This window comes from Taeniopygia guttata, chromosome 3 (genome assembly GCF_048771995.1).
Source record: "Taeniopygia guttata chromosome 3, bTaeGut7.mat, whole genome shotgun sequence".
NCBI lineage: Eukaryota > Metazoa > Chordata > Aves > Passeriformes > Estrildidae > Taeniopygia > Taeniopygia guttata.
This window is the reverse complement of record NC_133027.1, coordinates 107,645,924-107,662,031: the sequence shown is the minus strand read 5'-3', so window position 1 is coordinate 107,662,031 and position 16,108 is coordinate 107,645,924. Positions and strand designations below refer to the sequence as shown.

The window sequence follows — 16,108 nt, the reverse complement described above, 5'->3', positions numbered from 1 at the left end:
GGGCAGGTCACTCGTGGGACTGGCCACCTGCCCTCCACTCTAGAGCAAAGCTCCTCCACTTCCATGGTCCTTCTGCAGACAGATGTTTCCAGCTTGCCCCAAGCTATACTGCCATAAAAGTAAACCAGACTTCACCTCTCTGGTCCCATTTATTAAACAGGGAACAATCCCACAATTCACTGAACACAGAAGTCTCTTGACTTACAAAGCTTTTCCTGGTCCACCTAATCTGGGTAGAGCTGAAAGTACTCAGTTATGTGCTGCTCAGTACCTTCCTTTTGTACTGACATGGTTGGTATTTTTTTAAGCTTGCCTAAGACTGCTAAATTCTTATTTATCAGTGCCCTGAGTGTTTTTTATAAGCATGCTTTTTGCTACTATGGATAACATTAGAATTGTAACACTAAAGAAAGGGTTTTTTTTTTTCTCCTTTATTTTTCTTTTTAAAAAGTAATCTTTTAAAGCACTAGAATTTTAAACCTCATTTCTGTTTTACCCTCAGCTATCTAGGATTAAACCTAGACAAAGAAGCTTGGCAATAAATAGTACAGAAGCCAGATTCTTGAAGTACTAATCATGGATAACTTACAGCAGAAAAAGTCCATTTTGTGTTGGTTCCAATACCATGAGCTTTATTTCAATGACAATGAAATCTGAAAGCTATGAAAAATGTGCTTTGAAAACAAATGAAGGATTGATGCATTAGCAAATGGATGAGGGCATTGTACAGTATGAAATAATGCTTACAAGCAGATGAAATTCTACAGCCTTTGGTCAAATCAAGCTGATGTGTTCAAGTACCCACCCAGCTGTCTTCAAACATGGCAGAAAAGAGTCTCACTTCTTTTCTGCATTAAATACAAGGACCTTTTGACTTTGCCATTGAAGGAATCATCATGAAACAGATAACTTGGCTTTGTCCAAATTTATCCAGAGGCTTTTTTCAGATGGGAGAAATTGAAGTATGTGCACAGAACCCAACTGCTTATTGCTGGAAGCAGAATGTTTGTTAAAAGAAGCTAAAAAAACTGAAGTGCATCAGAAGAGTGACAACCACATGACCAATCCATTAAGCAATAACTTTTAAAACAGCTGTAGCATCTTAGAAATTCTGTGTATTCAAAATATCATGTGCTGTAACAGAAATGTAGTTTTCAATTCCTCTTTTTACAAAGAGCCTCATGTATTTTGTACTTTGATGACTAAGTGTAGAAACTTTCTGTAGTCCTTGACAATGTACTTGTTTTTACTCTACTTGTTTACTCCACCATTAATTTTTGTCTCCTCTTAAGCTTTAACTCTGGGTATTTTAATAGTGATTTTATTAGAAATGTTGCCAGTAAGACACACTGTTGTTCTACATTACACTAACTTTCAGCTACTTTCTGCATTAAACTGAGCCACTCCTCCCCCATCTATTCAAGGTAGTTTTGCTGCATTTAAAATTGAGCTGAATCTGTTAGTGACACGTTGTTAACATTAAAAGTTAGGGGACATCTTAAGGAAAAAACCCAACTTGGTACAGGTATTTTCCAAATAAAGCTTTTCCTATAGAGCTGTCCTTTCTATCTCTACATTTGGCAATAATTTGATACTGAACAGTATTTAACAGAGGAGGAAATAATTCCTTAAGGGTATTTAGAAAGTGTCTCACCCTGCAGGCTCATGTTTTCCTATAGGTAAGTCCTACTGCTTTCTGAAATGGTGTCTATAAGGAAGAAATAGTTTGTAAGGAGGACACAATTCCTCAGGTGGGGAAATTAAAGGCAGCAGCAATTGGCTCACAGTCACAGCCTCTGCTTTTAACAGGCTGGGTGTGGGGTATAGAATATCAATCTCTAAGAAAAAAAAAATAGTGCTTATTTTCAGCAGAAATAACAGTCTGGCAAACTTTATTTCTACTTTTTATTTTTAATTTAAATGCTTTCTTATATTTCAAAGGAAGATAAATAAGATACAGGCACTTAAGATTCCACCTGAAAGCATGGTCTTTCTCTAAGAATTTTGTTACCAGCAGCCTCCAGCTCCAGGCACATCAATGCTCACTTGGTCAAAGATGTACTTGCTACTCAAATTCTTTGAACAATATTTCACTAGGATAATGCTGGGGCTTGGAACCCCTGTCTCTGAGTACAGGTGTTTAGATATGCAATACTATCTCTTTATTAATTTCATATATGCAGGATGTTGTTCAAAAAGCACTTTGTAAAACCAGACTGTCAAGCTATAATGAGCTTTTCTTCCTGAAGTCCTGTAAAACACCTTAAATACAAAGATATTAGCAAAGCAGTGTTTTCAAAACCTGCACTGAGGATTGATACTAAACTAAAGCCTTTTTCCAGAGGCTATATGAGAGTAGGCACAGACTGTCAGACCCATAAAAATGAGGTTGCAGGTTCTTCTGTGGAAGTAGAATGTTTTTCTTCTTGCAATTGCATGCAAAATCTGCTTGCTTTGTGTGAGTTAAGGCACATTCATGTTTGGATATTACTTGTATGTAGCTTGATTATCTTCCCCTGATCATGCTCCTCTTGAGGTCTCAGGCTGATGCCAGTGGCTCAAATGACAGTAAAGCACAGCCACTGTAGCAAGAGAGAGAGGAAAACAAGGTTATAATTAATAAAAAGAGCTGTAGCAAGCATGCATAGCTGCATTTCTAGCATATAGTCAGCCTGTTGTTACAGAAGTAATTTTAGGATATTTCCGGAGTGATTTAAATTTATATCTCATTTAAATCAGAGTTTTGGGATTCTTAGGTTCAGAAGTAAGTTATGTTTAGGTCATAAGGAAGTCAAATACACATAGGAGGGTACTTTTCTCCAAACTTAGTCCTTTCTATTGGGCACACATGGGGCAGAAAGAAGCAGACATGAGCAAGACCATCAGTCTTGCCTACACAACTGCACCTACATTTTGCTCTGTTGATAGGAAAAGCAGGGAAGAAGCCAAAATGACTGCTTTTACCAAAGGTGGCTTCTGGTGAATGTAAATGTGTCTGTGAGAGAATGTGATGTAGGTACGTTTTTCAAAGGTAATCTTTCTAAGGCTACTTATAAATACAAGGTAGATAAATCCAGCAGAAATGTGAGTACTTAAAACCAGCCATCCTCAGTCAGAATGGAGCAGGACAGACTCTACATTCCCCTCCCCACCATTTTCCCCCCAAAAATAAATATTTTAGAGCTAAATGAACTTACATTAACCAGGTTCAATTCTATAGTCCCACTTTTTTCTGTATCCAGTTTTCTAAAAATTTCTGTGGTTGGAGAGAGATGACAGACAATGGTAAATACAGGAACTAATTTAAAAGTCTTTCTTTTCCTTGTGCTTCAGGATCAATAAGGAATTTAGTCCCAGCATCTAAAACTTGACAATGGCCTACGGCCCAAATCAGAAAGGGCCACTCCAAAGTCATTGTGCAGGAGCAAGACTGAACATTTTTAATTGTTGCCTAGTATTTTTTAATCAACATTGAGTTGTTTGCAGGGAAGACTGGCTGTGGTTCAGCAGCCTGGCCTAAAAGACTGATTCCTGCATCTAGGAGAAGCCAGATTAATATCTCAGGTTTGAATTTGTCTGAATATCTTACCCTGGGATTCTGGACAGGATGTCTGCCTGGACAGTTATCCTGCTGGAATCCTGTACTGTGTGTACTCATTGAACAAGGATTTGAGCCGAATCAAACAGTGCACCAAGTTGTCAATGACAAGATCCTCATCAGCAAAATGAGCCACGATGACCTGATGAAACTGGCAGCTCAGTTTGAACCCTGAAAATACAATGCCAAGGATTTAAAAGACTCAATTTCCAAAGAGAAACATGGGTACAAAATTAAATGCCTGATCTTTTGTGGTGGCAGGAGGGGAAGGCTCCAGTGTGCCCAAAATTCAGTAAGTTAAGATGGGACTGTATGGCTCTGAGCATCTCTCAACCCTGCTTGAAACGGATGGAATCCTATGAAGAGACAGATCAATATAAATACCTGCTATTTTCAGTGCCCTCCTCATCTCATACGAGTTCATGGTACCCAATTGATCCACATCAATTTCTCTGTAAATTTTCTGCAAAACACAAAACCCAAAGTGAAACCTTGACAATAATGCAGAGCGTGATTTGGTTCCTGGCAGAAGAGAAACGTTTTGAAATGCAGCCTTGCATGTTACTTAAAGAACTTTGCAACATTGATCTGAAGGACATCCACATCATTGGAAAAAAAAAAAAACAAACCACAAAACAAAACAAAAAAAAAAAAAAAGGAAAAAAGACTTGGCTTGAGGGGAAGGTGGGTGTTGAGCCCATATCACCCAAGGCCAAGTGCTGGCTGAGCTCCATCCCTGAGGCAGGTGAGGTTCACCTGGGGCAGCGTGGCCACAGCCACAGCCAGGCTGGCTGTGGCTTCCTGCTGAATCTCCTCCCTGCAGCCCACCACGATTTTTATTGTAGGCTCAATTTCTCTACTATTTCTCCCCATTTCCTCTTTCTCACTCCTGCCCCTCTGACCTCTCCATCGTCAGGAGAGGAGACAGGGGCTAAGCAAGCATGATACAGCTTTTTGCTTCTTTACAGCTTCCTTGCTGCAGCTGCTGTCCAGCTCAACCCATCTGAGCTTTGAAGGAAAGCCCAGCATGGGTACTGCACTATCCCATTTACAGGGGGAATGATTTTCCCTTTTCCCCCCACATTCCTGTCAGCCTTCCTTGCCCCACAGATCACAAAGCCAATGGTGTGCATGTCCTCCCCCATCTTCCTCTGCTTCCGACAATGCTCCTGGATCAGCCCAATGAGGAAAGTGCAGCCTTCCTCAGGATCATCAAGGTCCTCATCTTCCTCCTCCAACTTGATTAAATACTGAGGATTTGTCCAGAATGCATCTGGGAAGTGGATTTAAGCAAACTACTCAGCGGCTTCTTTCATAGCAACCGTGATGATATTTAAACATGCCAGATATGACAGATGTGGCTCTGACTGCCAAAATCAGCTGTTAGAAGAGAAAACCAATGCACTGCCCTGCCCACCCCAGCCTTTACAACCACAAAGGACCCTCATCAGGGAGCCACATTTCCCAGACACCCAGACTTTTTGGAGATTAGTCCTACATATCCCATAATCCATCCCAAAACATCTCCTGGAAACTCCAGAGAAAGTACAAGTGGACAAGCAAAAGGTTTCCCCAGTTTTTCTTACTTGGGTGGTTCCTGCAGCCCCCTGCAGTGGCTCCTCACCTCCAGTTCCCATCCAGCTTCTGCAGGCTCCACTTTTTGTAGCTGTCACTTGCCAGGGTGTCTGGATCAGGTTGCAGATCTCCAGGGGGATTAATGCCTCAGGAAGTCATTGAACATCATCCTGTGGAAGGCAAGGCCACTGGCAAAGTCTCCTCAGAAGGGTTTTCCATACCACCACCTTGTCCATCCTCCCTCCCTGCCGCTATGATTTAGCACTAGGGTTTGGGGTGAATTTGCAGGTGTTTTTTTTTTTTTTTTTTTTTTTTCAAAGGATAAACCCAACAACAGTTAATTTACACTACAGAAAGTGCCAGCACTTATCAACAACATAATATATTTACTCTCCTCCTGACCCAACCAAGGGATTTCTATAAGTCTGGGGCAAAAATCCAGATGTCAGATTCTTATCTAAATGTCAATAAGTAAAACAGACCTTGAAAATACCATGAAGTCAAATTGACATTAACCAAGCACTTTTCCTGCTGTGAAGCTTCCATCTCCTGGGACTTGATTTGACTTGAAAAATGGGAGGAAACATTTACATTTACATTATGAATGGAGTTTTTGTTCCCTTTAGATATAACTAAGATGCATTCTCATTTGGGAGGAGGGTGATTACCACAATAACAATACTTAGACTCATTTCAGTAAGGCTAAAAGCAATGCTGAATCCTTGAAGACAGGGCCAAAACTTCTTTTTCTTTCCCATGTGGGTCCAGCTTCTGACAATGTGTCTTTCCATAAAACCTTTTAAAGGCCTGGCAACAGTCTGAAACTCTCTGCTTCAAGAACAGAGCCCAGACTTTTTGGGAACATTTCTAGGTACACCTTGTGCAACAAAGGTGCAACGAAAAGGCTGCAGTGAGGATGGACATTGTCACCTCTGAGCCTGCAGGAGCCAGTAGCAGCAGCTCTTTGTCCAAACCCTCTCAGCCTGTGCCATCCTGCTGCCAAGACAAGGCTTTCTTAGGAACACAGATGTCCATCAGGACCCCTAACCAGCTCCCTGTGTAATTCATTACCATCAACCTCCTAAATAGGAGAGGGTCTCATGGAAGAAGCACAAGGGATGGAATGAGCTTTTTACTTGAGCTAATGAAATTTAGTTTCAGCCTAACCCCCATGGAGAGCACATGCCTGGGTCAAATCTGAAACGTAAACTTTAAGGAATTTAGAGATTTTAGAGGAGCTAAGTTTTTAGTTAGAAATAAGCCTTACTAGAGTTAATTAAAATAATAATAATAAATGAGTAGGCCTTGATGAAGTTAAGAGTTAGTAGTTAACTAATAATTGATTGCTTATCAGCACAATGTTTAGTTAGCTGGGTTTATAATGAAGAATATAGAAACTGACAAATAGCTTTTAGGAACATAAGACAATTGTGGGCCTCCTCTGTTCTGAAACCAATTGAAGACAAGGAATGGGAGTTCTACCAAGAGTTCATTTGTCATACTTGCATTGAAAAGGTAGAAAGGTCAGAACGAGGAAGACTTCATTTACTTCCTCATTTTGGGACCCCTCCCCATGAAAGGGACACCAACCCATTTCAAGGAACAAACTACGCATGCTTAATAGCTTTTGGAGTGATTGGCATACGAAGAGAGGAATGGGATGTACCAAAATGATGAATGTGTATTTGTATTTTGGGTATTCAATACTTGTATGGATAAAAGGACTCTGTAATCACTTGGAAGGTGTGGTGTGTATTTGGGAGCTGTCCCACACACTGCCCGGTGTTGAATAAACACACACTTTCTAACCTTAAACTGTTAGAGAGTTTTTGTCTGTCACAGCTGGATATTGGTACTAGATCAATATCCATATTTTTTAATAAATCAAATCCTTCAGGCATAAGGTAGAGCAGGGAACCATAGGCAGAGGGGACTGGCATGCTGTGTGCAGCTCCTGCAGGTGCAGCACAGGTCCACCCCAGCCTGTGTGCACAGCAAGAACCCAGAAATAAACCTGCTAACTCACAGCAATGGAGCAGCCAAGGAGAGAGCCTTTCTGGGCTGCCTTCTCAATGACCTTGAAGAGGCTGGGGGGTGGCTTCTGCAGCTCATACCATTCTGCAATGCCACCAGTGAAGTCCTCGAAGCCTTGGGTGGTGGTGGGACTCATATGAGCCATTCAGCCTGCACAAAATGGGGGAGAGGCACAACCATCAGGCCCTGTTCTCTTCTCACACACCAGGCTCCCTGTTCTCCTCTTCCTTCAGCAGAGGCCCTCAATGTGCCAGCTCTGCTTTCAGGAGCATTGCAGCAGCTACAAACATGTCCCTCCAGTCAGCTTTGCTTCTTAGACCTCTGTATTTGGAAAGCCCAGCATAAAATATTATACAGTCATGCATACACATTGCAGGTTTAGTCATATCAATGACAAGAATCATGAACACTGTCTGCAGAAAAAATAATATATATTAAAAAATTAAGACCAAATAATTTGCCTCTCTAGTTCCACAGTTTTTAAATTCCTTATACAGTTATGGGTCTGATTTTCAGCTGATCTAAATGTCTTAAGTCAATTCAAAATAGCAGAGTTAGAAGACAGAATCCCTCTCTGGCCAGCCCAAAAATGGAGATTCAGAAATGAGCATTGAACACAGACCTGGGCACATGGACTGATGTTCTTTGCACACTGAAGCGCTGGCACCTGCCAAGCCCTCAGAGGTGCACAGAGCACATGAAATGGAGCTTCCCAGGCCCTGGTGACAGAAGGCCACCCTTTTTAGATGTCTCCTTTTTTTTCTGTCTGGCTCTTCAACATCCCACAGAGCCATGCCAGGAAACATCACACATGGATACATAGACAGCCACACTGGCTCCTGCCCAATAGCACTAAGGGGAAAAGGCTGTTTTCCACATACCTGGAAGTGGAAAATTCCTGCATATTTATCCTGGAAGCTCTGGTCTTTGGGAATAACATAAGCAGGAATTTCTTCATTCTGGGTGAGAGAAGCAATGGCTGCCAAGAGCCAACAGTCCCCTGTAAAAAGAAAAGTGAAACAAAAAAACAAGACAGCATTCATTACTCAAACTTAGTTTTTTTGCGCTGCATCAGGATTGTGAATTCTAATCAATAATTCCTCAGCTGGGATAGGACAATCCCTCCCATCACTTTATCTCTGAGACAGATCAAATAACCTCCAGATCCAGACAAGTGTTTCCTCAAGACCAAAGTTATAAAAAAAAAAGTCAAAGCAAGACTTTTCTGACCTACCACCACAGTGATCACCCATTCTGGCACTGTTTGAAGGCAAACTTAATATTCAGTTGAGTGCCTTTATGACAGGAAGAAGCACAGAGGAAAGGGCAAAGAGCCTGTGGGCACACACTGGTACTTAAAGGTGCAGTTTCTCCTCAAAGGTGTTTTCTTAGGTGTAGGCTGCATTCTTTTCCCTTCTCCATGTTTAATAAACGTGTTCCTTGCTATCCAGAGACCTGTCCTGCAGGCAAGCTCCCTTTAAGGTCTCTTGCCAGCCTCCCTGCAAACAGGAGCTCCTTTCACCTTACACATTTCTGGAGGCTCTTGCTCGAGGCCTTTCTCTTTAGTGCCATGTCTGGCGTCCAGCACAGTCACTGGAGAGCCAGGAGAGGCCTGAAGGCAGCCACTGTCTCCCAGTCCCACACACCTCCTCATCCTGCCTGCGATGGAGCCAACACACATTAGCCCTGGACTGTGTTTTTCCACACCATCTCTTGCCACTCAGAGAGAAGAGACCTCAGCTCTATAAACATGACACCTCTAGTTTCTGCAATTCTTTTGAGAGCCCAGTTTTATTTACCAGAGCAGTCACCTTTCTGCTCAGCCATGGGCCTCCTGCAGCCCCTTAGCGAGGTGGTCAGAGATTCACAGAGCCAGATATCCCCTGACTGCCACAGCCAGCACAAAACTCCTTGTTACCATCCCCAGATCTGCTGTTCCTGTGCTTTGTGAGCAGAGGGCAGTCGGGATTGTGCATGAGACCCCACAGAAGAGTCCTGCAGGATTGCAGCTTCAGTGTGTGAACCACAGCTGTCAGCAAAGCAGCAGTCCCTACACTTCCCATGGGAAGAGGCACAAAAGCTGATGGGTGAGAAGCTGGGATCCAAATGGGACAAAGTCTCAGGATGAATGAACTCTAAAGCAGCCCTCGAGGTCCACCCTTGTGGGAATCCAGGGTTTCCCTCTGGCTGCCCTGGAAGGTCTGAGACCCTGGCAGGGGGTCAGGAACCCCCTGTACAGAGCCCCCAGAGACACTGTCTGTGATCTCTGCCCATGGAAAAGAGTTTTCAATCTTACAGGATCAATTACAAGCTCTGAGTGTTTGATATGAGTAATAATTAAGTGTGGCATGGGTGCAAAAGGAAAATTTTAAGTTTCTAGATTATGGATTCAAAGGGGACAAGACGGAGGAAATTGGGTGTGTCTTGTCCTTTTCCTCCTTCTTCATGCCCTCCATGTTTCACTGTAGTTTTGGCATTTTTCTGTTGGTTTAGGCTGGGGACACACTGTTCAATGTAGGTGACAGATATTGGCACGTTATTGTAAATCCAGCACAGGTGGATTTACAATGTGGTATTTAATGTTTGTAACATCCCACTGAGGGCAGAGCCCCACACGCTGCCCTGCAGGACAGAGCTGCGGCAGGGCAGCAGAACATGTTAGAGATAAACAGAATAAACAACCTTGAAACCAGCACAGACCAATTATGGCTTCTTTGGTAGTGGGGCAGAAAGACAGAGACTTTCTGCAATCTCAGAATCATCAATACCCACAGATTCCGACACACCCTCAGGCCCAAACCCATCAGTGTTCAGACAACACCAGCAGGAGCACGGACAACCTGCAGCTCCCTCCAGGCTGCCCTTGCTTGGCAGAGCTGACCCCCGGGAGAAGCTCTGAGAAATACATCTGTCCCACAAATCTTCTCACACCTCAGGAAAGGTGGAAGAGGTGAAATTGCAGAATAATTTCAAAATCTAAGGTGCTTATACTGCTTCAGAACCTGGAGGGAAAGAACTGAACATGAAATTTCCCCTTCAGCCCTGCCTCTGGCTGCTTGTACTGCAGTGGAAAAATCAGCATTTCAGAGAGGTTTTTAAACAAGAAAGTCACCTTGCTGTTCTCCAGTGACAGACTATGAAGCAATGATGAAATTCCCCTCCCTGCTCTGGCACAGCACATCCACTTTGCTCTGCAAAGTGATAGACCCTTTTCCCTGGGACCTGCATCCAGAGGTAGCACTACATACTGCAAAGGTATTTACTGGGAAAGACAGGGCCAGGAGGAAAGAGTCTGGCTCAGAGGGCAGCTGTCACACCATTCTTCCTAAGAAATATTAGCATTTCTATTCCATACCCAGGGCAGGGGCTGCGCAGGCAGGGAGCAGCACTTCTCCTCATATCTCTGCAGACATCCTCCACCTAAACCCCTTCTGTAAGGCAAGGCAGGAGAGAGGCTTCCAGACTGGGATAGCTGTGCACTCACAGCCAGGCTAAGCCATTTGTTCCCCACTGTCCCCTGGCACTTCCCTGCAGCTCCCAGAGCTTTCCTGAAGAGCCCCACCAAGGGGTTTCCATTGAACAAACTGAGCAGAAGCCTTGGCAGAAGCTCACAGGCTGGCCCATCCCTCCTGAAACACCCCAGTTTTGTGTTCCTTGAGAGCTGATGAGCAGCAGGGAATCCCCCATACAACTTCTTTTCTCTCTACATCCCCCCAGGTTTCAGGAGATTCCTCCTGCCCAGCAGACCTCTCCCTCACTGGGGAAACAGAAGTCCTGCTATGCACTCAACTGCTCTTCCAAGCAGACTGTTAAAGGCAGAAATGAGTCAGGCACATGGATTTGAATGTGAAAGGAACAGGCCATGATCAGAAAAACCATCAGGAAAGCAGTGTGTGCCACCCCTGCTTGGTGCATTCAGAAAGGCTGTGCTCAGTAACCACTCGCACCATCCCCACCTGCAAATGCCAAGGAAAGGTGAGAAAGGTCTGATTTGAAATAAACAGAGGTGGTAGGATGCAAAAGGAGGTATTAGAGTGAGTTACAGCCGTGTATAAACCATGGTGCCCCGGGGCAGCACCTGCATGGAAAACTCAGCTTACCTAGGGCTCCTTGGCAGATGTCCGTGCCAGTGGCTGTCCCAGCTATGAACTGGGGGTTGGGACACAGCTCCTGGGAACAAAACAAGCCTTGCATTACATGAACTGCAGGTGAGGAAGGGAACAAGGCACACTTGCAGCAAATTAACCAAACCATTGACCACAGCAGATGAACACCACAGAGACAGAGCAGGGCAGGAGCGGCTGCGGGCACCAGACACACCAAGCTCAGTGAGAACAGGAGCTGGTGACCAAAGCTCGTATGTAGCCAGCTCACTTCACGGGACGTGCCAGGAGATGCATTGCATTTTCACACATGTGCACACACTGCTTTGCCATTACCTCCCCACCACTGACTACACCGAGGTCTTTCAGAAGTGCCTGGAGGCACCCCGGAGTCCACCTGACCCCATAGCTCCCATGGCTGCTTCGGGAATAAATCGCACGGTGGCCGACTCATGGCTCTGCTGAAGGAAAGAGTTATCGGAAGAGACAGCCCCAAGCGCTACCCAAAGCGATTTGTCCACATGGAGAGTTCTGGATGGAGAGGAAAATGACTTTTCTCACTTGTTTGTTTTCCAGGCAGAGCAAGTCACGCTGCCAGCCTGTCCCCGGAGCGAAGGGGAACCTCCGGAGCATCCGCAGCTGCACGAAACGGGTCCGCGATTCTGCAGGAGGGGAGGGCTCGGCAGCCGCGCCCCGACCCGCCACCCCCACACGATCCAATCCACCCAAATTTAGGGGGTGAGGGAAGGAGGAAGCCGGGTGATACTATGGAATGAAGCTACCAGGGATCCCTCCCTCCCTCCCTCGCCACCCTACCGTGGGTGTGCGCCAGACGATGCCCTGTGTCTTGTGCGAGCGGAGCCCCAGCTCCCGGCAGCCAAGGGCGGTGGGGAAGGAGGAGTCCTGGAAGAGCCGCCCCTCCTGCAGGCTCTCCTGGAGCAGCGCCCCGAAGCGATGCCCCAGGCAGGTGCCGCCACCACCCGTTCCTTCTCCAGCGCCTCCGCCATCCCCGACATCGCCCCGACCCGGCAGAGAACATCCCGGCCCGGCAGAGAGCATCCCGGCCCGGCACGGAGCATCCCGGCCCGGCAGAGAGCATCCCGGCCCGGCACAGAGCATCCCGGCCGGCACAGAGCATCCCGGCCCGGCAGAGAGCATCCCGGCCCGGCAGAGAGCATCCCGGCCCTGCACGGAGCATCCCTGCCCGGCACAGAGCATCCCTGCCCGGCACAGAGCATCCCTGCCCGGAGAGAGCATCCCGGCCCGGCACAGAGCATCCCGGCCCGGCAGAGAGCATCCCGGCCCGGCAGAGAGCATCCCGGCCCTGCACGGAGCATCCCTGCCCGGCACAGAGCATCCCTGCCCGGCACAGAGCATCCCTGCCCGGAGAGAGCATCCCGGCCCGGCAGAGAGCATCCCGGCCCGGCAGAGAGCATCCCGGCGCGGCACGGAGCATCCCTGCCCAGCAGAGAGCATCCCGGCCCGGCAGAGAGCATCCCTGCCCGGCAGAGAACATCCCGGCCCGGCTGAGAGCATCTCGGCCGGCACGGAGCATCCCGGCCCGGCACGGAGCATCCCGGCCCGGCAGAGAGCATCCCTGCCCGGCACGGAACATCCCGGCCCGGCACCTCCAGCCCCGCCTGTCATCCCCCCGCTCCGCCCGGTTCCAGCCGCTGCTCAGCCCCGCCGCACCCCCGGCTTGGCTCCAGTGGCTCTGTGCCGGCACTCCCGGTGGGAGAAGCTTCTCCTCCCGCTCCCTCCAGCTCGCTGCCCCGTGCAGGAGCATCTCTGCCTCACTGGGCTCCTCATCGGCTTCACAACTGTACCATCCCTGGCTCCCCTTTGCCACGAGTACCAGCAATTCAAAAAAGTCGGTATTTTCCGTGTAAAGGCCAGAACTATCCATATCAATTCTCTCAGTTAAGGAGAAAAACCCCCAAACAAACAGCACCCTCCCCCTCCCCCAACCAACAACAAACAAACCAACCAAAGGAAGGGAAAACCTAATATGGCTCAAATCCCGCTGTGGCACGTCTGTATCCGTGTTGTCACCTTGGTACAACTTTGAAGATCGCAAATAACAGAGTAACAGAGATCACTTACAGCTTGATTTGCTGGCGCTCACCACAGCAAATCAACGCGTTTTGCCGCTGCTGGTGCAGACCCACCTGCATGTTGGAATCTGTGGCATTGATGAATCTGAGATTGTAGAAAGTCTCTGTCTTTCTGCCCCACTGCCAAAGAAGGAGCCATAATTCATCTGTGCTGGTTTCAAGGTTGTTTATTCTGTTTATCTCTAACATGTTCTGCTGCCCTGCCGCAGCTCTGTCCTGCAGGGCAGCGTGTGGGGCTCTGCCCTCAGTGGGATGGTACAAACATTAAATACCAGAAACTACCTGTGCTGGATTTACAATAATGTGCCAATATCTGTCACCTACGTTGGACAGTGTGTCCCCAGCCTAAACCAATAGAAAAATGCCAACACTACAGTGAAACATGGAGGGCATGAAGAAGGAGAAAAAGGACAAGACACACCCAATTTCCTCCATCTTGTCCCCTTTGGACCCCTAATCTAGAAACTTAAAATTGTACTTTTGCACCCATGCCACACTTAATTATTACTCATATCAAACACTCAGAGCTTGTAATTCGTCCTGTAAGATTGAAAACTCTTTTCCATGGACAGAGATCACAGACAGTGTCTCTGGGGGCTCTGTCCAGGGGGGTTCCTGACCCCCTGCCAGGGTCCCAGGCCCTCCAGGGCAGACAGAGGGAAGCCCTGGATTCCCACACCTGCACACCCTGCACAGCCCAAACCACAAACAGTGAGGTACTCCCCAAGCTTCCCTGAAACACACACACATATGGTGTGGGGGGAGAGAGTGTCTCTATTTTGGCAGTGAGTTGCTGCCAAGAATGGCTGAAATGCTGCTGCTGGCACCCACATACAACAGCAGCTCTCTGAGGAAGAATTCAAACAATTTGTTTCATATTTTAAGTCTGACTCAGGATGTGCTGGTGCCAGGCAGTGTTTCCTGGGCAGCACACAGAGGCTGGGAGCCCTTCATGCTGCACCCACCACCCACAGTGGCTGCACATCTGCCCTGGAAGGGCAGGCACCTCTTGCTGCAGAGTTTTCCAAGTCCTGTATGCATGAAACAGTGGTCTGTAGCCTTCCTATCTGACTAAAATGAAGATTACTTCTTGAAAAATGCTTAAAGAACCTAAAATTATTGGCAGTACCATTTGCTGAGATGTGGTGGGCAGTTTTCCTTCACTGCTGGTACATTGTGCTCCAAATCATTGTGTACCACTATCTGTTTGCTTGCTGGTTTTGCACTTTCATCATTCATTATTCCTCTTCCTAAGCTCAGTGTGGGAATCCAGGGCTTCCCTCTGGCTGCCCTGGAAGGTCTGGGACCCTGGCAGGGGGTCAGGAACCCCCCTGGACAGAGCCCCCAGAGACACTGTCTGTGATCTCTGTCCATGGAGAGGAGTTTTCAATCTTACAGGATCAATTACAAGCTCTGAGTGCTTGATATGAGTAATAATTAAGTGTGGCATGGGTGCAAAAGTAAAATTTTAGGATTCTAGATTAGGGGTTCAGAGGGGACAAGATGGAGGAAATTGGGTGTGTTTTGTCCTCTTTCTCTTTCTCCACGCCCTCCATGTTTCACTGTGGTGTTGGCATTTTTCTATTGGTTTAGGCTGGGGACACACTGTCCAACGTAGGTGACAGATATTGGCACATTATTGTAAATCCAGCACAGGTAGTTTCTGGTATTTAATGTTTGTAACATCCCACTGAGGCAGAGCCCCACACGCTGCCCTGCAGGACAGAGCTGGGGCAGGGCAGCAGAACATGTTAGAGATAAACAGAATAAACAACCTTGAAACCAGCACAGACAAATTATGGCTTCTGCTTTGGCAACGGGGCAGAAAGACAGAGACTTTCTACAATCTCAGAATCATCAATACCCACAGATTCCGACAGCTCAGCACAGGTCCTACTGGCACAGTTCATGGGAAGCCATTGCCATTAAACAGGAAAAAGAGCTAAGCATTGCCCATTCAGTTCTCAGTGCAGCAGAGGAGGGCCACAAAATCTTTTTGAAGTTAGACACGAATGGTTTGAGCAGCACCGTTCTGTGTAGATCATGGCCACACAAGAAAACAGCCCTGATACCACCTGGTTGTCCAAACCTGGAAGGCACCGTCCAACTTTGCTGTGCTTTGAGGATGCCTCCTGTCCCCTGTGGGTCAGAAAGGCTCTCTTTATAAAGGGAATATTGGTATTTTTAGCAGCACATGGGAAATCAATCACACCTGGAAAGCTGGAAGCGGATCCAGTAGTGTTACATGCACTCAGTTGAGGTGTGCTTTTAGTCAAGGTTTCCAGCACGGCTGTGCTGAAGCTCGAGCAGGACACAGAGTGCCATTGGAGGGTGGTTTTGCTCAGCTGTTTAGATTTGTTAAGCACTGCTGAGTTATGTCACAGGCAAGGCCATCTCCTGGACCAGGAGACAACAGCACCTCCCCTCACCACCTGGGAGTTTAGTGGCAGTGGGCTGTGTTGCATCCTGACTTGAGGGATCTGGGAGCTGTAGAACTGCTCAAAAAGTGTTTCTTTGGCTCAACACAGTGGCTCGAATCTGTACAGCTGCCACAGGTCAGACTTCTCTGGTTTTACAAGAGTTAGGGTTAAAGGAAACCAGAGTCAGTTCAAAGCAACTATTTTCACTCACAGATTTGGTTTGTGAACTCTTCTGCTCTAGTTTTTTTCCAGCAGATGCAGAAG

The 16,108-nt window shown here is 46.8% G+C and overlaps 1 protein-coding gene across 1 annotated transcript; it reads right to left on the bottom strand.

Moving 5' to 3' along the window:
• Positions 1-967: 967 nt before the first annotated feature.
• Positions 968-12,369, bottom strand: LOC115494584 (calpain-2 catalytic subunit-like). Its single transcript, XM_072926135.1, has 9 exons — positions 12,127-12,369; positions 11,872-12,075; positions 11,308-11,377; positions 8,089-8,207; positions 7,200-7,357; positions 5,223-5,343; positions 3,983-4,871; positions 3,198-3,769; positions 968-2,582 (listed from the first exon to the last, which is right to left on the bottom strand). The coding sequence occupies exons 1-5, from the start codon at positions 12,367-12,369 to the stop codon at positions 7,340-7,342; spliced, it is 654 nt and encodes a 217-aa protein (XP_072782236.1). The 3' UTR covers positions 968-2,582; positions 3,198-3,769; positions 3,983-4,871; positions 5,223-5,343; positions 7,200-7,339.
• Between the last annotated feature and the right edge of the window lie 3,739 nt (positions 12,370-16,108).